Below are 21,600 nucleotides of genomic sequence, written 5' to 3' on the forward strand. Positions count from 1 at the left end.
AAGCCCAATCTGTAAACCCATCTGCTGCTCCATCTGTTTTAGAATGGCTGCGTTCATTGTACAGATGCACTTCTTTATTCTATCATTTAATGAAAAATTATTTTATCTAAAATTTCTGGTCCAGTTTGAGTCCTGTAAAACACACAGGATATTATAAGAGCTGCTTTGCTTTGCAGATTGTTAAGATACTTTATTATTAGTCCTTAAGTAATTTTAATGTTGTATCTATCTTCTGCTCTGTGCAATGTTTGTTGGTACTCCCAGGCAGCAAGCTGAGCAGCCAGGGGGGACTCTTTGGGCTTCCTGGTAGTGGAATGCCAGAGACAAGCAGAGCTGCTTGTGTAGTGTGTGTGACTCGTATTGGCTAGTACATTAAAACCATTTGAATCTAGATGCCTTGATATGTGCTGCTGAAAAAAGAAAAATATATATAAGCCTTTTGAAGACCTGTTGTCATTTTATATGTGATTTTTTTTTTTTCACCACTGGTACATCATCACCAAAGTATCAAATCTTTTCTTTATTATGGGATATTTTTTGTCTGCCTGATATTTCGATGCTTAAATCATGCATTTATTTAAAATGAAGTTTAGAAAACATCAGAGTACAGGAATATAGGAATATGAGTATCTGCAGAACAGGGGCATGTAGCTTATTACCCAATTTTTGGTTGCTATACATTCTCATTAGATTCATTGTGCATACTGGAGTTAAACTGCAGTATAGCAATGTGAAATGTAGTCCTCTTTGGAAATACTTCTCGCTACAAAGTGACAATGCAGCATGAGTTTTCACACCATAATAAGGCTTACCTGAGTAGATCATTTACTGCACGTTATACAATAAATATTACCTGGCGATAGACTGAATAATAATATAAAGCTTATAGCTTTTATTCTCAGATAGCAATATACAATCCTGTTCTGACTTTTTTTTATTTTCTAAGCTAGGCTAGTAAGGTTAGATATGATTGCATGCTCACTATTAGTAAAATGTTCATTCTGAACAAATCCTGTATCCACGTATTTTTAGTAGTCAGATATTAATCTATCTACTCTCTTCTAACAATAACTTTTCAAACAAAGTAATATTTAAGAACTGCTGCTTAAATCTGGTCAAAGGAATGTCTAATCAAACTGCACTTAGACACATGTTCCTTCGTATACTTCTATCAGAAAGGTGTTTTAGAGCAAGTGTGTACACATTACTAGAGTTCTTTTCTCTGCAATCAGCCCATTTGTTTTTAATTTACCCTTTTGGGTATAAAGATAATCCTTTAACTGGAAATTGTTATAAATATTTATTCTACTTAATAGCTAAACTTGTGAATGCAATTCATCAATCATAGCTAGAGAATGCAATTGTGCAGTTGTCAACAATTAACAGGACATAAACAGTTGATGAATGTGCAGCTGAATTAAAGTGCTCCCTAGGATAACCTGAAATTATAAACTGAATCATTTAAAGGAATCTAACAAAGGGGCTTTATAATTAAAACAAAGCAGGGTTAATGGGTTGTAAAATTGCATGTAATCGCTGTGCAGTAATGAATGAATTTTAAATTATTAAAAGTAAAATGAAGACTAAGAATATTTTGAAGGACTTTCTGGATAAGACTTTGAGAGACGGGTAATAAATCAACAGTTTTGTGAAAGCTTTTTTTGGTTTTTTGAGTGTGGAGGAAAAGGTCGAGGTGCAATGCAGAGGGAAAAAGTTTTTAATATGTTCCTGCAGAAGTCTATCTGATTTAATACGTGGACACTAAAAGGTGATTTTCTGATTACTTAACTTTTGTTGTTTTGCCTTTAAATAATTCAAGTGCCTTTCTAACTTAATTAGAAATGGTCTGAAATAAAATAGTTTAATTGTGCTTTAAAAAAAATGTATACCCCTGTCACCGTAATAAATTGCATTTTACTTTTAAATCAATTTATTAACTGTGCTTATTTTCATGTTTTGTTTGTTTGTTTTAGATAATGTTTTCTTAGGAAGGTCTGAATGACACATTTGTAGAATTCACCATACAAACACTCTGATGCAGCTTTCTAAAAGTAGAAAGTGTTATAACAGGTTTTCGTATAAAAAGAGTATCTGCCCCTAGATTTAAATACTTTCAAGGGAAATATATGCAAAGATATTTAATTTGGCATTGTAGAATAACACTATAACATACCTGAATAATTTAGAGCATTTTGGTTTTGATCTTGAACTTTATGCTTCTTTTTAAACACTCATGCTATGAATATGTGATGTTGAGGTTATCACACATGTCAAGAGCTTTACTGATAGAAGCTTAATTAGGATTACAGATTTACATTTGGGTATACATGTAAGTAGACTTCTTAATATAAGAGTTGGATGTATCTGCTCTCTTGGTTGTAAAAGGAGACATGAAAAGAGTTCTCCAGGAATGATGTGGGAGGGAGATTATAACCCACATTTAAGTGGAGTGGTGATGGATAAGGTCAAAAGAAAAGGGTGTAGTGTGACAGGAACAACAAATAAAGATACGAACACCCACCTCAAGTAAGTATGTACACAAATACGTACAGCATTTGAAGCATACCTTTCATTTAGAATCATAGAATAGTTAGGGATGGAAAGGACCTTAACATCAGCTCCAACCCCCCTGCCATGGGCAGGGACACCTCACACTAAACCATGTCACCCAAGGCTCTGTCCAACCTGGCCTTGAACACAACCAGGAATGGAGCATTCACAACCTCCCTGGGCAGCCCATTAAAGAGCCTCACCACCCTAACAGTAAAGAATTTCTTCTTTATATTCAATCTAAATTTCCCCTGTTTAAGTTTGAACTCATTACCCCTTGTCCTGTCACTACAGTCCCTAATGAAGAGTCCCTTCCCAGAATCCTTATAGGCCCCCTTCAAATACTGGAAGGCTGCTATGAGGTCTCCATGAAGCCTTCTCTTCTCCAGGGTGAACAGCCCCAACTTTCTCAGCCTGTCTTCATATGGGAGGTGCTGCAGTCCCCTGGTCATCCCTGTGGCACTCCTCTGGACTTGTTCCAACACTTCCATGTCCTTTTTATGTTGAGGACACCAGAACTGCACACAATACTCCAAGTGAGTTCTCACGAGAGCAGAGTAGAGGGTCAGGATCACCTCCTTCGACCTGCTGGTCACGCTCCTTTTGATGCAGCCCAGGGTATGGTTGGCTTTCTGGGCTGTGAGCTCACACTGCCGGTTCATGTGCATTTTGTCATCGACCAGTGCTCCCAAGTCCTTCTCTGCAGGGCTGCTCTGAATTTCTTCTTTGCCCAACCTGTAGCTGTGCCTGGGATTGCTCTGACCCAGGTGTAGGACCTTGAACTTGTCATGGTTAAACTTCATGAGGTTGGCATCAGCCCACCTCACAAGCATGTCAAGGTCCCTCTGGATGGCATTCCTTCCCTCCAGCGTATCAACCAAGCCACACAGCTTGGTGTCATCGGCAAACTTGCTGAGGGCACACTCAATCCCACTGTGCATGTCACCCACAAAGATGTTGAACAAGATCAGTCCCAACACCGATCCCCGAGGGACACCACTTGTTACTGGTTGTAGCAATGAAACTAGCAGTAGAAATTATCTCACATGCTATCACAAAACTGTGACATCACTGGAATGAATGAGATTTAGTGCAGCAGCCTGTACTACCTGACAGAAGTGCTGCAATGGTCAGATATAAGTTCCTCAGGAAAGACAGGCAGAGAAGTCTTTCCCCTGGAGGTATTCAAGACCTGTCTGGACACGTTCCTTAGTAACGTGTTCTCAGTGACCCTGCTTGAGCAGGGAATTTGGACTAGATGATCCCCAGTGGTCCCTTCCAACCTCAACCGTTCTGTGACTATGTTGCATTCTCTGTAAAGAATCAGCTCAGTTGTGTGGAGCTCCTCAGTGGGATGGCTGACAGTCTGGTTGATAACTTGCAGGACGGGATGAGAGTCCAGTAAGGGTAAAAGCATAGTGAGGGTTTCTTCCAGACCACTCATTCAATGTGTCTGTCAGGGACAGTGGCCTGTTGCCGAACGGGATGAATGATTTAGTGACAGGCAAGCTCAATGCCTTATTTGCCTCAGTCTTCACCAAGGTTTCTCAAGCCTCTGTATTTAGTGAAAGAGTTCGAGGAGAACAAACAGCAGTGGATGAAGATTGAGTCAAGAATTCCTTGAGATCTGTAATACTAATGGGCTACATCTGATGGTGGGGAAAGTGTTCGCAAGCTGTTCACTATTATCTCTGAAAGGTCAAGGAAACTGGGGCAAGTCACAGGTGCCTGGAGAAAGGCAAATGTTGCACCCATCTTTAAACTAGTCCACAAAAGCCAGAGAACTATAAACTCTTCGGCTTTTCTTCTGTCCTTTGGAAAAATCATGTAGCAAGTCATTTAGGAACACATTTCTGGCCACATGAAGGAGAATGTAATTGAGAGTAAACATAGGAATGGTTTAGCTTTTGTAAATCTGACCAACCTGTTTGCCTTTTATAATATAAAAACTAAATTTGTAGACAGAAGGAGAGCAATGAACATCATTAACTTTCACATTGGCAAGTTTTCCACACTGTGTCCCACAAATGTATCAGTTAGAACGCTATATTCTGAATAGGTGGACAACTAAATATGTAGAAAACTAGCTATATAATGGGGCTCTGAGGGCTGTGGTTAATTGGTTGTACTCTACCTGGATGCCCTCTTCAGCTAGCATATCCCGTGGGTCTACCCTCCCTAAGAAATGGATATTACAGCTCATCATTCATTAGTCTTTCTGAATTGGATTATTGTCCTCATCTTCCATTTCCTTCCCCTTTTATGTTTTCACAACACTCACCTCTTAAAAAGATTACATTGTTCTTTTATTTAAAATAATTTATTTTTAACAAAATTTCTTCATTTTAAATAGCAGGAGTAGTCTGATCACCATTTAAATTTGAGGAAACATTAATGTATTTTTCATCTCAGATTTAAAATTGTAAACTTTCTTTCTGTAATTTCATTTCTGTGCCTAAATCTGCTTTCTGCCTTTAGCCATGAAAATATACACTTTTGCGTATCCAGCTAACTGGTCATCCAAGCATACTTAAAATTCACAGGAGGCCTTTTTCTTTTAAACCTTGTTTTGTTCAGAGGTTTCACTGATTTCCTGGAAAGAGTAGCAGAATGTTTAAATAGACTGGAAATTTGTGTTTGTCTAAATTTAGATGAATTGCTGATTAAATCCTGAAAGGAGGCTACTAAAGACTTACATTCTTTCCATGTTACCTCAAGTAGGATTCTTGGTAACTGCAGAAAATTTTCTTTTGGACATCCTTTGTTGCAGTTTGGCAGTTCTGATATGTTTGGTTTGTGGTAAATGAGCTCACAGTCATTATTCACTGTCTGCAATACTTAAATGTTCAGGCCCTGTATATCTGTGGTGCCATTTGCCATATTTGATTTATGATGTGCATTTACAGTTGGATCCCTGGATACCCTTTGAAACACTTGATTAGTGCTTCAGTCCAAGAAGGATGGAAAAAGGATGGTGTTTTTTTGTTTCCATCTTGACAATGACCTTGATCACGGGAACCTTGAGTTTAAAAAGGGATCTCATCTGAATCATCCAGGAATGCAAGATACTTGGTCTTCAGACCTCATGGATAGTATGTAGCTGAGGGCTAGCAGAATAACTTGCAAAGGATTCCAGTCTGATGTGAAAAATCCAGTATATCCAAATCCACGTGGAAAATAACACTGGGGAAACAGTAGCACACAATATATATAATTTATATATTACAGTATATAAATATTATATTTATACATATTATAAATATATATACATACTATAGATATGATTATTCTGTTTCTGTATTGCCACCCTCACCAAGTGTAACTTTTGATTGGAGGAATGCTGTATCAGCTGTGAGTGGCTGTTTTATAGAAATTCTTCCTAAATGTCATCTTTCACTGGTAGAGGATTCCTGTCACAGATACTTCTGTAAAACTGGGCAGTGAGCATCTGTATCTTTGCTCCAGGTGAGTTGTGGGCTTGAGGTCCATTAGGTGTGGGTTTTTTGTAATCTCATACTCTTTACTACAATTGTCCTTGCCCTACCTCCAGACTAATAGTCAGTTTGTGTTAGACAAAGCATGGGGAATGAGGGTGTTGGTCATTTCATCCACATTGTCTCTGCTGCTCCTTTCTCCAGGGAGGACTCCTCACACTCTTCCCATGCTCAGGCATGGGGTGCCTCCCACGGCAGACAGTCCTCCATTAAATTCTCCAGTGTGAGTCCTTCCTACAGGCTGCAGTTCTCCGTGAACTGCTCCAGTGTGGGTCCCTTCCATGGGTGCAGTCCTTCAGGAACAGATTGCTCCAGTGTGGGTCCCTCACGGGGTCACAAGTCCTGCAGCAAACCTACTCTAGTTTGGGCTTCTCTTTCCATGGGGCCACAGGTCCTGCCAGGAGCCTGCTCAGTGATAGTGTGGGCTTCCCACGGTGTCACAGACTCCTTTGGGCATCCATGTGCTCCAGTGTGGCGTCCTGCGCAGGCTGCAGGTGAATATCTGCTCCACCATCGACCTCTATGGGCTGCAGGGGGACAGCCTGCCTCACGATGGGCTGCACCATGGGCTGCAGGGCAATCTCTACTCTGGCACCTGGAGCACCTCCTCCCCTCCTTCTTCACTGACCTTGAGATCTGTGGAGTTGTTTCTCTCACGTATTCTCACTTCTCTCTCTGGCTGCAAATGTTCCTGTGCAGTAACATTTTCCTTTTCTTTACTACGTTATCCTAGAGATGATACCACCATCACTGATGGGCTCAGCTGTGGCCAGTGGTGGGTCCCTCTTGGAACTAGCTGTCGTTGGCTCTACTGGGCATAGTGAAAACTTCTTGCAGTTTCTCACAGAAGCCACCCCTGTAGCCCCACTCTTACCAAAACCTTGCCATGCAAACCCAATACAGACAGATTCCTCTTGATTTATAAAATTGCTAGGCAAAATATAAAATCTTTGAGGAGTGGACAACTCTGTAGTTCACTCTGTAGTCAACTCTGAGTTTCACTAAGTCCGCTATAGCTTCTGTGGCATTTCTGAAACATTAGTTACCCTTCCTGAAGTTTATCTTGCCAATATGTTCATATTGTAGTCCAGTGGCCAGTCTTTGCATGCTATAATTTCAAACTTTTCTCTAGTAAATTCTTCATCATTATCCTTTTGCTAAAAATCAGAACCCTGTGTTAGACATTACCTTCCCAAGTTTATAGGGGTTTATTTTCAAAGTATTTATACCAGTACTGTATCATACAGAACTTCAGACTCTTCAAGTGAAATCAGTTTCTGAATTCTATTATAGATACCAAGTGCAACAATAGGTTTCTTTTCTTATGAATGCCATTAAGAGTAATAGTTGTCAAAACAACTGTGTTTGGTGAAAAAGTGGCATATTTCCAGGCTGCTTCTTGGAAAAATTAAGCTATGGGCATCTGATGAAAGTAAGTCAGAGAAACATCTGTTCCCTGGACATGTGAGTTGGCAGAACTTCTGGAATGAGTAGAGGAAGCAAGACCTTAGCTAAATTATAACAAATGTTCATTCTGTAATCTTTTTTGAAAATTGCTGCTTTGGAATGATCTGCTTTTTTAGTTTATCTCAAATAAAAGAAAGATTGGGTAACTTAAGCACAATTGTTTTATCTAGCAGCGTAATTGCTACAAGCCCTCTTTCTCTCTGTGCGAGATTATTATTCAGAAGAACTGACTGCAGGATAGCAAAGTCAGTTCAGAGCACTTAGTGAAATAGAAGTTTTCATCCTTCAGTTCTGATAGGTGTGCATATACCCCAGTTTGTCACAGTCCAACAGTCTATTCCAATCCACGTCTAAATATGTTGCAAATATTTTATGCTTTTTACAGGTTTCAAAGAGTTTGGATATAGTCTTATCACCGACTTCGTTTCCAAAACTCTAAACAAACAAACAAAAAAAATTATCCCAGCCTCTGGTTATTTACCTGAATGACTTATTGGAATGCTGGGTTCCATGACCCACCCTTTTTAAACCTCAGTATACGAAAACCAGGGGCTTCTGATTGATTACATATACTTTTTCACAATTTAATTTAACCTCTAAGGACTCTAGACTTCTAAAGCAACCTTGCTGAGGACAGAATTGAGGGAAGACCTGGACTAAGTGCTGTGTGGGATGAATTAAGACATTCTGGTCTAGCATCATCTTAGCTTTGAAAGGAAAGCTACTGTAAGGGCAGGGAAGCAATGTCTTACAGAGGTTTTTGCAAAGGAATTTGCTTATGTGTTTGCTGTACTTGCACAAGGAAACTTGTTACTATCTCTAAATGTAAAAATGCAAGTGGTCACATAGGATAAAGCCAAATGTTATTCTAGGTCAGTGTATTTTTTCTTTTGGTATATAATGAATTAGTGGAAAACAGTATAAAAAGTACATCAAGCCTGTGGTGACACTTTTCATTCAACTCCTTAGCCCTTTGGGGGACTGCTTGTATAAGAATGACCAGAAGGCCTGATTCAGCACTGTCTCAACATCAATCTATCTACTAGGTCTTTAGTGAGTGGGGCTTGCTAAGGCAGGATGAGGATTTACAAGGGTGAATGAGAGCAGTGGTTATAATTCAGTCACAACAGATGTTCAGTTGTCAGTGAAAAGTAGTTATCACTAAATAACATTTTATTTCCAAAGGAGAATAAAAATGTCTCTGCTCTCAAATTTCAAAACTTCCCTCTCTTTAGCATTTTGTGCCTCAAGCTCCTTCTTATTTGGGTTAGTCACTGTAGTACAGGGTGATAGTTTGCAAAAGATGCAGAGGGTAGACTTTTCTCCAAAAGGAAGTGCTCTGCAAAACTGTGCATGGGAAACATAGTTGGGCAGATGACTGAAATATGAATCAGGATATAATGGGTGGGTTTCAAACCTGCATTAATATAAATATTATACAATGTAATATGATACGTAAATATTTTGCAGCATAACAGTACATGGGGTTCATGTGCTTTGAGAATATGTACTAGAGAATGTTGGTTCATCTTTTGGAAATGTGTGAGGAGGTAAAGGACAAATATGACACTGAAATTTTCTTGTGCAGACTCAGACTATAGGGCTAAAAGAAAGGAAAACACAATGCTAGAATTGCATCAGAAAAGGTATTTCTATTGAAATAAGGCAGCATTAATATTACTATGTAAATAGTGGCTGGAACTTGTCTGGAAAACTGCTGACAGTTTTAGCTGTGCACTTGCAGAAAAGGTAAAATCAGTGTATGAACTTAGTAAAAACCCAAAAGGCAATCTCTTACTAACTGGTTTGCCACACAAGTCAGAGACCTGATTTACTTAGCCTATTAAAATATGAATAGATGTAAGATCAGAAAGTCAACAGAAGGAAGAAGAATCATATAAACTTAAAGGCAACATTTGCATAAAATGAAACAGTAAAGACTGCTGAAGAATACTTTTGGATTGAAAAGTAAGAGGGTTTTAACCTTCAGAGGACCTGCCAAAGCTGTGCCTGAGACAAGCGACTCGATCACATTTTCATAACCTGAAGATGCATTTCATGAGCTAGATTTCATGAAAATGCCTTTTACAAACTAAAAATGGTTTATGAAAGAGTTTGTATTATGTGGCTGGGTGTTGCAGTGAAGGAATTAATTTGCTGTCCTAGAAGTTCTTGTTCCCTTGTCATATTTGCAATGCGTGAAGGGAGATTTTTTTTTTATTTTTTTTTATATATTGTTAGCCTTTGATATTACTGAGTGTGAGATTTTTCCTGGTTTGGGATCCTTTCTGAACAATTTCTTTTTTTCTTTTCTATGAGAATCCAAAAGATAGCAGGCACCAAAAAAAGTAAACACTTTTTCTCATGCAAGAAAATTTGAGGGTTTTTGTTTCATTTCATCTTTTTTTTTTTTTTAATTTTGTCTTATGCCATGCATATGGTTGAGTTTGTAAGGATTTAGATAAATTGGTAAATATTCAAAAGATGAGAACATTGCCAAGCATGTCATGAGGTGTAACCCCATTAGGACAGTATGGAGAGTTGTGATGTGTCTATATGAATTTGAGATTGGATCAGAGTTAGCTGGCTGTGATTTAAACCAGATACAACAATAATAACATTTTCACCATCTTTTGCTTAGTAAAAATATAGTTTGCGAATGCAGGATAACTTCTCTTTAGAAATAAAAATCAGTATGAACAAATTATTAAGTAGTATTTTTATGTTTAGAAATAGTAACAAGTTTTCTTGAGCAAGTACAGCAAACACATAAGCAAATTCCTTTGCAAAAACCTCTGTAAGGCATTGCTTCCCTGCCCTTATGGTAGCTTTCCTTTCAAAGCTAAGATGATGCTAGATCAGAATGTCTTAATTCATCCCACGCAGCACTTAGTCCAGGTCTTCCCTCAAGCCTGTATGGTTCCTGTTCCATCTATTATTACTGTTTTGCCTGTTTATGTCAGATGGTTTGCAGTAACATAGGGGCTACCCACTAGAATGATGTGCTGGGGTATGGCATGAAAACACCTGCAGGCTTTCTTGGGTAACATCGAAGACAGTTTAAGTTGATTCAGTCTCATTGATGTGGCTTTTTAAGACTTTGAAATAGGAGTTTAAGCAGATGTCTAGATTTTTTTAATGACAGTGTAGAATTCATATTCATATTGAGACTGCTGTTAAAAACATACTTGAAATCTAATACTTTCATAAGGAACTTTTTCCTTCAATAATAAATAGCAAGCTTTTTCCATATAACATGATTTGTTTGCATTTTCACAAATGTAGTAAATTTTGGGTAGAATAAAATTTTTGATGTCAATTAATTTGGCAATTGCATTGCAGAAGTTTCATTAATTTTAATTCTTCCATTTTAAGTCTTCTGAAATAGGTTGTTCAAAGTATATCAAATATAAAGGTTGATTTTTATTTTTCTTGGTTTAGATTATTGTGTCATGCAATGAAAGACCATATAGTGCGTGTTGCGAATGAAGCTGAATTTATTTTGAACCGACAAAGAGCTGAAGATGTCCACAAGCATGCTGAGTTTGAGGTAAGCCTGAGAGTTGGTGTATTTCTGGTTCTCTGTTTTCACTCAGTTGTCACCTCGGCTGTAACCCCATACAATAAAGATTTTTTTTCTTCCAAGAAAGAAATTTACATTAAAGGCATTTCAAAACTAGTTTTTAAAAGCTTTGGTAAATGTCAAACACAAGGAATGGGTTTGGTTTCTCATCTCCTCACTTAAATTTATGAAAATATTTACAGCTTGAAAAAATCCCTTAATCAGAATGTCTAAACTAATATGGTAGACCCTTAGATTCACAAAGAACTTTTCTGGTTTATTGTGAATAGTAATGAAAATCACATTAGCAATTATTTTTGTTGGATTTTATCAGCAGTATATATGAATTTAGTAAGAAAGAAAAGCGATTAATACACTTAAGGCAGTTCACAAAACATAAGAAGTAGAAATGTTTTGTTAAACAGAATTAGTATTTTAAGGTAATTTTGTTACAGCACTTTGTATTTGGGAGCATTTAGAACATTTACTTGCTATAATTTATATATTGAAATATGATATTACATATCTTTCTAGTCAGTAATCATTAATTATTTAGAGTAAGATTGTGGTTAAAATGTCTATTCCTCTTAAGTATTGGAAGAAATAACGGAGTAGCTGACTCCCATAACTCTTTAATGACTATAATTCTTACTCCAAAAAGGAGTCAACATTTGGTTGTTTTTTTTCATCAATGAGTGTTGCAGTATACAATTTAAATTATATTGCTTGAAAATTATAGAAATATAAAACCCCCACTGATTTTTAAAATGTGCTTAGTTTAACAGGGCTTTTATTATTTCTTCATGATTAATTCTGTTCCTAATCAAAAACTTTCAAGGCAAAAATTATGGAGTAAAGTTAAAATTTCATTCTGGATGTGACTTTATCAAACATGGTTTTGCATTTTTACCCTATGCCGCCTTTCAGCATCACTAGTTTTTATTTCCAAACCTGCCTGTGCTTGCATATATTTGTGTACATGCAAGCATATATACACAAACATGCATTTCTAAGTGTTTTAATGCTCAAATGACCTAACATTATTTTTAAGATAGACTGACTTAGTATTGATGATGATAATAAATAGCTATATCAATTTATTTAACTGTCAGGAAATGCCGACAAGAAATAGGATCCAGTAATCTCAGTTTTGATTAGGTTTTTATCTGTTTGAAACAGCTCTCTTAAATGTGCACTTTGATGTACTAGTTTTTGTGCTCCTTGACCTATCTGAAAAGTGTGAGACACAGAGATATCTGTTGTCATTTTGAATACACATAACCTTTACTTCATTTTGTCAGAGCAGACAGCAGACACTTGTCATATGGGATTGCAACAACTTTATTACCAAGTATATACTGGATATTTTGAACTTCGATAAAATCACATTTACAATTAAATGTTTGTCAGAGAGAAGTTTCATATTGCCTCAACAATACATAACATTTGATATTTATCAGAGCATCATCCAGTAACCTAAGATGACAATAGAAGATTGACTTATCTGCTTTTTGAAGAATACATTGAGGTATAAGATCTGTCAGAACTCTAGACAAAATGAGAATATTCAATTAAATTTCAGCTTCTGTTAGCAAATAGGATTTAGAATATTAACTAAATTCCCTAAAGGAATTGTCTTAAGTCGGTCTTATTGTCTGGTAAAGAAACCAAAATATTTTTCATATATGAAAACTTCCATTATGTTTGTCACATGAAGAACCTCAGCTACACGTTTTAGATTAGTAAGATAAAATCTGAAAGTCATAAAAGAAAATTATGAAACGTAGCCTGTGTAAAATATGAAACTCAGATATATTTAAGGAAAGTGATGGTTAAAGTCTGAAAGGATGTTTTATATATTGTCTTTAATAATGGTAGGTATGTAAGTGAATATTTTATTATTTATCCTACTTGAAAATAGTAGGGACAAAGATTTCTGGTAGTTTTCTGTTGCATAATTGTAAATCTGTCATTTTGTTTTAATAAGCTGTATTGGTATATATTCTGGGGTTTAGTACATGTTAATCACTGCTTTCAATCAGAGAAGTGAGTGGCTATTTTATTTTTACCTTTTAAATTTTAATTGAGTCGATGGGTGAATTTATTTGGCCCAAGTACACGGAGTGACTGTGTCTCCTGCATAGTGGGGAGGCCATGGATCAGCATCTGATTTTTATCCTGTGACTCCAGTGGCAGTCAGGGCCAGGGAAATTCCTCCCACAGTTAACTTTCATTTTGTTAACCTTTGTAATTGTTCAGGAAGAAAAATGAAAATTTAATTTTACTGTCCAATGAACTGGTGAAATATTAACCTCATTACTAAGGCATATCATTGTACTAATTGGTGCTTCTCTGTACAAGAAGATAAATTGAAAAATGAATTAATCCTTTATGAGTAAGTGTAATGATTGCTCTTTTCCAGATAGATTACTTGAAATAATATTGTAACACAGTGGAAAGACCACTACTGAAATTTTACTGAATGCAAATGTGATCAGTACTAACAAGGAAGTGTGCAGAAATATGAACAATAAACTACAATTTAGCATGAGGTTAACTTGTTTTTAATTGTTCTTTGAATACTAGAAAGTAGGATTCTAGTCAGCACTGTGTTACACCATTGAGTGTTGGCTAAATGTTCTAAAATGTTGCACAATAACTGCATTCAAAAATATCTCTTAAAAGGTGTTTTTAAAAATAACAGTTTTGAGAATTATCTCACCTTTCCAATTTATACCTAGAAAACAATATGTATAATGGATTTATTTTAATTATTTTAATTTGCATGGCTACATTTGCTTTATTTAGACATTTTAAAATGATCTTTACAAGGAGGAGAAATTAATTTGAACTTGAGATTATTTTGAGAAAAACATGGAAAAATTACATTGTGCTTATTACACATAAAGGATTTATCAAAGCTAAAATACATTGTAGAATTTTGATAGTTTTGGAAACAAATTTGCATGATCAATAACCACAGCATTTATTTTTTTTTTTTGAGGTAGTTATCTCTTAAAGGAAGCACGATGAGAACATTAGCTCTTTTTCAGTTTAAAAGCTGAGTATTTAACCATTAGCGTTTTTTAGAAATGTAGCATGCTATGAAAATTTGTCATGTCGTGATATGAAATAGAAAATAATAGAATCATAGAACAGTTAGGGTTGGAAAGGACCTTAAGATCATCTAGTTCCAACCCCCTTGCCATGGGCAGGAACACCTGCCACTAAACCATGTCACCCAAGGCTCTGTCCAACCTGGCCTTGAACACCACCAGGGATGGAGCATTCACAACTTCCTTGGGTAACCCATTCCCGTACCTCACCACCCTTACAGTAAAGAACATATAGTCAGTAATTACACAGTTAAAGGAGTTTATCTTCAGCATCCATAGTAACAAAATTATTTTTAATTGTAAGTTTTATTGACATCTAAAAGTCAAAACCACTGTACATAATTCTTTCCTTTATATTATGCTTTGTGTGTTATATCTGTAGTTTATACCTGAGAACACATGAAACTTCTACAACATCTTTTAAGGCATATCTGTGGTCACACATATACACACAGAAACATTTAACTAAATGTTTCTAACTGCAGTTCTGTTGTCTTAGCCTTTGATATTTCAGTTTTGACATACTCTGAGTGCTTCTTCATGGGTAATATATAGTAACAGAACTCTTTCAATTGAATGGTGTGTGCTATTTCTCTTGAAAGTATTTTAATGAATTCTTGTCATGTTTCTTTAAAGAGTGTTGGTAAATCACCATTTTAAAGCAATTCTAAATAGCCAGTATTTTACGAAGTGAATGTGCTTTCATTCCTAGTCACAGTGTGCTCAGTATGCTGCTGACAGAAGAGAGGAGGAGAAGATGTGTGATCATCTTATCAGTGCTGCTAAGCATCGAGATCATGTTACAGCCAATCAGCTGAAACAGAAGATACTCAACATACTAACAAATAAGCATGGTGCCTGGGGAGCTGTTTCTCATAGGTAAGCTGCAAATGTAAAATATCTGGGTTTAAAATGTTAATTTTAAAGTTTAAGAGAAGCAGCCATTGCATAAATGAAATATGAATGTATTAGGAGCTAGTATCCCTAAAATATATTTTCTCTGTCTTTTCTTCAACTGACTCTTGAGAAGTCCTCTTTGCTGAAGATTCATTGATCAAACTTCCTTAGAGAATGCAAACATAATATTTTAGCGTATTTGTTGATTATAATGCAGTTGTACTGTTGGTATATTGGTAGGTTTTGAGGCTCTTATCAGTATTAGAGTAAAGTGTTCTGAATGAGATATTGAGACATGTAGAGATTTCTTTTATAGATGTCGACAGAGGAAGCATGAAATAAAGATAGAATCAAAATTACTTGCCTAGTATTACAGACTGAGTCACTGTTAGAATAACCAGCAAAACCAAGTCACCGAGTCACAATCTGATGTTTTATTTTGTTTACCCCCTTTTCCATGCAAGTAATAAACTGGTAAGATCCACTGTGAACTACAACAAAACAGTAGTCAGTGCCAGACATGTATGATTAAAGCAGAATTTACATTGTACTTAAATGTAGCATGTACAAAGCTGAACATAAGCAAAGTGCAGCTCAGTTCTGCATGTAAGCCTATTAAAAATAAATAAATAAAAAACAAACATAACTTCTACTGTGTGTGATATTATACTATTTGAGGTTTTAATCAGAGGAAAAAAAAACTAAACAAAACCCTTCTGAATTACAAAAATAGCCATTGGCTAAGGTGCTGCCCCCCATGTGGAAGGCTTGAGCTGAAATTGCTCCTTTCCTTCACTCAGAGCAAGGTCTTGAACCTGGGTCTGCCATATAAGTGCCCTGTTTGCAAAACTAGAGACTGCCAAGTCTCTCTCTTGTTTAAGCATTCTATCCACAAATACTTGATTATTTATTCAGAGTAGAATAACTCAAACAGGACAAATCAAGGAAGTTCTGCTCCCAAATACCCAAATTCTTACAGCTTGATTTTCTACATAAATCCTGTTTAAGTCTGATCCAAGTCAGGCAGAACAGAAAGTCAGATTTTAGCTCTTAAAAACCTTTTCAGTAAAAATCTAGTTGAGGCTGATGGACTAATACAGACTAATAAAAAATTTCTCTAGATAAAAGTTTTCTTTCAAAAAACTCTATTTGAATTTAGCTTGAATATATATGTAGGGGTTAAGCCTATTAGAAATGTTGCCAAGTAGTAAAATTGACATTGTCAGTAAAAAGGTTTAATAAATACCACATATACTATTTGTTCTTTTTGTAATTCTGTTTGGTTCTTGCAATTATACAGTGCTAAAAAAATGATTTTTTTTTATGCTCATCATCCTTATATCTGCCAAGGAAATCACTGTTTCCTGAGTTGTGATGGAGATGTATTCATTTTTTAAGGTGGTAGGAAGTGTGGAAATTCAGTCTTGCAGAAACTCTGTAGTCTAGAACCAGAGATGTTCTGGTGGAAATTACAAAAATGACAAATAGAAGATTGTGATATTGTTAATTCAAAACAGCCTGAGTCCATAATGGATGCTCATGTTATTTCTAGTTCAGGCTTAACGCTATGTATCTGGAGACTTGAACCTTTGAAAATAAGTAAAATTTTCAGCCCTTTTAATATCTTAGAATTTTTAAATAATGTTGCTCAAGTATGTGAATGACTGGAGGCACTTTGCAGGCTAAAGTCAGTTCCTGCTCACTAGCTTTTTCACGAGACCTTCTTTTCTTTGGGCCAGATAACCTTCCTCTCCTGGATTGTTGATGGCATCCTAAACAGCAACAGACTGCTGCTGCAGGGTTTTTTTTGCTCGTCAGTCCATGAAAGGTTTTGATGAGCCATGAGCAGGTTGACACCTGTGACAAACCTATGAAATTTCCTACATCAAGCAAAAGAAACTCTTTATTTTATTCCTGTCATGCCACTTACCCCATGTATCGCTTCTCGATTACTTGCAGTGCTGCTTTCCTATTTCAGTGTTCACTGTGTTAGGTGCAGCCATTGTCTTGGTTGCATTTTAGCTGCAGGCTACTGCTTAACCTGGGGAAGGGGAGAATTGTGACAGCATGAGGTCTCCAAGTGGGGTTCCCCATTTGCAGGTGCTGATCAGGAAGCAAATGGCTTTGCACTGCAGGTCTTACTGTGTGTGCCATGGCAGTCCACCATGCAAGTGTATCTTCTGTTGTGAGAACCAGCAGACTGTGAATGGGAAGCCCTAGGATGGCAGCAGGTGGGAAGAGATGCCCAGTGGGAGAGCCTCTGAGCCTTGTTAAGGACCAAGGTCAGTGGTTCTGGCTGGGCAGATTTAAAAGGTTTCAAGCGCAGAAGGTACAGGGGGTCTCATTAAACTATGTAGACACAGAAGGCAAAAACTGTTGTAAATTAGGTAGATCTTCCTGTACTTCTTATATGATGGAAATCGAGGTGGGTTCTCGGATTTTACATACCTCAGGTCCTGGCCAGCAGGAGACACAGCAGGCCCCAGTTCTCCTTTTTGATTCCTGACAAATAGTTATGGTGGTAGGAGTCTCTTTATAAACTGCTGCTCCACTGTGCCCCAGGAGATACAGCCTGACTGGAATACAGTTACATTGAATAAATAAATAAATAAATGTGTTGATGCTCCAGACCTCTAGACCTCTGGAGTAGCGACTCCATCATTTCTGTTGGGAAGAGTGTTCCCACAGTTCTTAAAGCATACTGCTGGTCTCCTGTCCACCTCTGGAGCTGGAGACCAATCTTGAAATGCTAAATTAGGAAGATTGTTCACAGGCCCAGAAAGGGCAGGGGGAGAAAGAGGCAACCACTTCTATGTGATAAATGCTTGGACAATAGCAGTGCCTTTTGACATCCAAAATAGATAAGACAGGTATGGAACTGCTGGAGGGGGAGATGAGTGTGATTCTTAAAAGCTTCAGTTCTCGGTCCCATTCACAATCTGCAGCTACTAATTTACTGATAATTGTAACATTTGATATATATGTGTGTGTGTTTGTATCTCCTCAAGATAAAGAACAATTTTAAGTTCTTCAACATACATGTTCATGTTATATACTCTTCTCAAAATGTCTAAAGAAACAAGAATGAAATTTCATGGTGTGAGTCAGCAAAATGGTATATGAAACTTTCAATTCTAAGCTAGATTATACTCACATAGAGGTAGTTGAATTACAAATAACAAAATCATAAGTGACTTGCATTTCAATTACCTTAATTAGCTACTAATTTTTAAAGGAGAAATTAATTATATACAATGCTCCACCAGTTGACTAAACACATATAAATGCATTAGCATTGTATAACCTATCCCTGTCCATACATTAATCAGTACAGCTAGAGTTGGTCTGGAAACCTTTTCATTCTTTTTTCTCCTTCTGCTTAAAAACGATAAACAACGAGTTTGAAAAGGAACCTTTTATTTTGTATTGCTTGTAATTTTGTAATTTTTAACGTCTTTCCCCTTTCACGAATACTTTCCCTTCATGTCAAAGTAAAAACTAAAATTCTTTCCTCAATGTCTTGCAGGTGTGAGCATCAACTCCTATACAGCAAAAGGAAATTATTGAATCATCTTACTTTCTCCTACATATCTTAGACAAAAAAATAATAGATTTCAAAATAAATCTTGTTAGTTTGTTATAAAGCCTGTTTGTGCCCTTAAACCAAACTAGTTCTGTTTTTCTCATTTCTGCAATTTGACACTTGCAGATATCTTTGTAATAGCTTATCCTAAACATACTGTTTTCCACTTTTTTAAACTTCAGCATTATACCAAAACTAGAATCCTGCAGGTTTTTCCCATTCAGATGAGAAATTGATGAGTTGAATATTTCTTTGATGCATTGCCACTTATTCAGAATGAATATGCAACATCCTATTTCCTTGAACTGAGGAAGACTCAAACAGGGTGTTTCATAGTGTAGCGTTCAAAGCTGCTTTAAAACAGCACTTACCATTAGCTTTTTTCAGGGTTATAGTCTTCATGTCACAACATATGCTTCCTTCAGTCTTCTGTCAGCTTCATATGGTGCTTGTCTTCTCCCCATCTGCTTCTCTCCCCTTACACATCTTTCTGGGTGAAAAAAAAGTTTTGTAAAACCTGTCTGCACACACAGTTCACATTCCTTGTCAGCCATATGCATGCCTGTTTTTTGGGCCATAATCTGCTACCAGCTCTTATCTCAGCTGCTTGGTTTAATCAGATATCTCAACTTTTCAAAAACTTTTATTCAAGAATACTGTACGTAACAGCTCTGTCTTAGAGTTAATATAGGTTTAAGGCAATCTAGGGCAATGCAAGGAATTCTGAGTTCCAATTTGTATTCTAAATATTAAATACTTGTCATAGATATTTTCACATGAACAGTTCCGATATACACAGGAGGGTTACCATAATGGGAAAAATGACATTTAAAAATGAGACTTGGTTCTCTTGCTTTCCATGTTTTGATAAAGGAGGTTCCACCTACATTAAAGCAGCTTTATCAAATAGCAAGTATATAAGGGCTTTTTCTGTTCAAATCCATCTTTGCATAAACTAGATACCCATAACAAATTAATCATTCATGGTGGAGGGCAGAGCTGTCAGTCTCATTCTGTGGTGAAGACCAAATTTGTCTGGGGAGACAGGCTGGAAATAAAAAGTTTCTTGCCAGACAGCTAGTTTTGCCTCTCACTACAGCATGTGCTTCTGCAGAGGCTGAGATCTGCTGGGGAGCAGGGAGGGAAAGTGTAAGGAGGGGAACTCCCCTTTTGTGAGTCAGTGGGGCTCGGAAGTTAAATAAGTTGATTCTGGGATGACAATGCTTCTAAACCAAATGTTTCCAGTTTACAAGGGAGACCAGAATGCAGGAATTTAGTAAGGACTTTCTCTTAAAGCCAGCCCTTGGCATGCTGTGACTCCATCTCTATACTAGCTGCTGTCTTAGGAAGTTCAGAGAGACACAGAACCTATCCTGTCCCCCACTGCAAATCAGCTTCATCTGGTTTAGCTATTCATTCATTTCTGGCTCATTTTAACTGCTAGACATAAATTAAAAAATGAGCTTTAGAACAGTGGAAAAGAGCCTGTCTGCTGGATCCAGAAGTGTGTTTGACATGCCTGTTGTTAGAGGGCCTGTTAAGGTACTGCATTTTTCTACATACTCTGTAAGAACTATGAGTTTTTGTACGTTTCTAGAATTAGTGGAATCTAGTTTTGTTTGCAGAGTAGATCTTTCCAGATAGATCTGATGGAACTGCACATTTTTCAGCTCAGTCATTGGCTATCTTAACTATAAATTCCAAATATTTTGTTTGAGATTATTTCATCACAACCAGACATTGTGAAAATGCTTTTCTGCCTTCTGTTGTTTTTACTTAACTGAACTACTTGAGATCAGTAAATGTGTCACTATTATTATTCACATTTTAGGTCCAGTATTAGTCATCCTTTTGTAGCAGCGTTTAAACATAAATGTGGGACTTTTTTCCTAATCTGATAACTTTTTTGTAGTATTTTACTATTTCTATCCCCTTCTTATCTTTCTTACTGCGCTTTCAACTTTGTGCTGCCCTTGCTGCTCTGCAGTCGTTATAGTACATCCCCTACCACTGTGTACCCTTTTTCTTCCTCCTTCCCTGATTGCTTACTGATGTGGTGGAAGGCAGAAACTAGTTGAAGAAGCTCTTGATAATGGTGCCATGGCATTTGAAGAGCACAATGGAAAAAGGAAGCTAGAAGAATTCTGTATCCTTTTCTAATAATAGGAAGTTAGGTGTGGGCTATTTGCAGCATAGAGATACTTGCCAAGAAAGCAGTATTTTATAACCAGGGATGGGCTCTATGAGTGAGTGTACAGTGTGCTTACATGAGATTTATTCAGTTCTGTGTTTGTGCAGGGTTACTCAGTTGTTTTGAAGCGTTTTGTTGTTCACTATGGATTTTTTCCCACAAGTGGAAGAAACCTCATAATAAAATATTTTCTTTGGAAAGAGGTAGCATTTTCCAGTGTTGGGAAATGCATGGTACTCAGGGAGAACTTGTTCAACTCAGTGGAGAGACTTGTTTATCTCCAGGAAGTACAGTACATTGTATTTCATATTAAAGAAGGAAAGCTTCTACATTTTGTTTCACATTATTACTTCTGCAGTAAGAGAAATATTTTTTTCTTGTTTTTTTCACTTCTCTTGAATATGCTGTCTCTTTCCACCTAAACTTTTTTTTCCCCTTTTCATTCATGGCAAACACAAACAGGAAAGATTTGCCAATACTGTTTTTCTTTAAGCTTTAGAAACAGCTGACCTCCAGATGTCAGCAGGGTCTTTAAGTGGAACAACAATCAGAATACATATCCAAATTGCTTACAGTCAACCTTCTGTATGTATTTTTGTATTGTAGCAATAACAAGGGAATTTTAAAATATGCCTAAATTGAGAGAAAGACCAGCCTTAGCAAACTGAAATGGTCTTCTGTTCCTTCATAAATCTATCCATAGAGCTATCATGTTCAGCAGCCATTCAGCTTCCAAGATG

The 21,600-nt window shown here is 36.8% G+C and overlaps 1 protein-coding gene across 11 annotated transcripts in view; it reads left to right on the top strand.

Annotated features, from left to right (window-relative positions):
• The window catches only part of NBEA (neurobeachin), a 499,996-nt gene that overhangs the window by 256,969 nt on the left and 221,427 nt on the right, over window positions 1–21,600 (top strand). For all 11 annotated transcript variants that reach the window (XM_061345312.1, XM_061345371.1, XM_061345303.1 and 8 more), the window contains 2 exons: window positions 10,953–11,061; window positions 14,902–15,068. In XM_061345312.1, coding sequence (XP_061201296.1) covers window positions 10,953–11,061; window positions 14,902–15,068 — 276 coding nt within the window. The remainder of the gene's footprint in view (window positions 1–10,952; window positions 11,062–14,901; window positions 15,069–21,600) is intronic.

Source organism: Neopsephotus bourkii, unplaced genomic scaffold (assembly GCF_033783945.1).
Source record: "Neopsephotus bourkii isolate Nb327-2 ecotype Australia unplaced genomic scaffold, CSIRO-AGI_Nbou_v1 NB_38, whole genome shotgun sequence".
Classification (NCBI taxonomy): Eukaryota; Metazoa; Chordata; class Aves; order Psittaciformes; family Psittacidae; genus Neopsephotus; species Neopsephotus bourkii.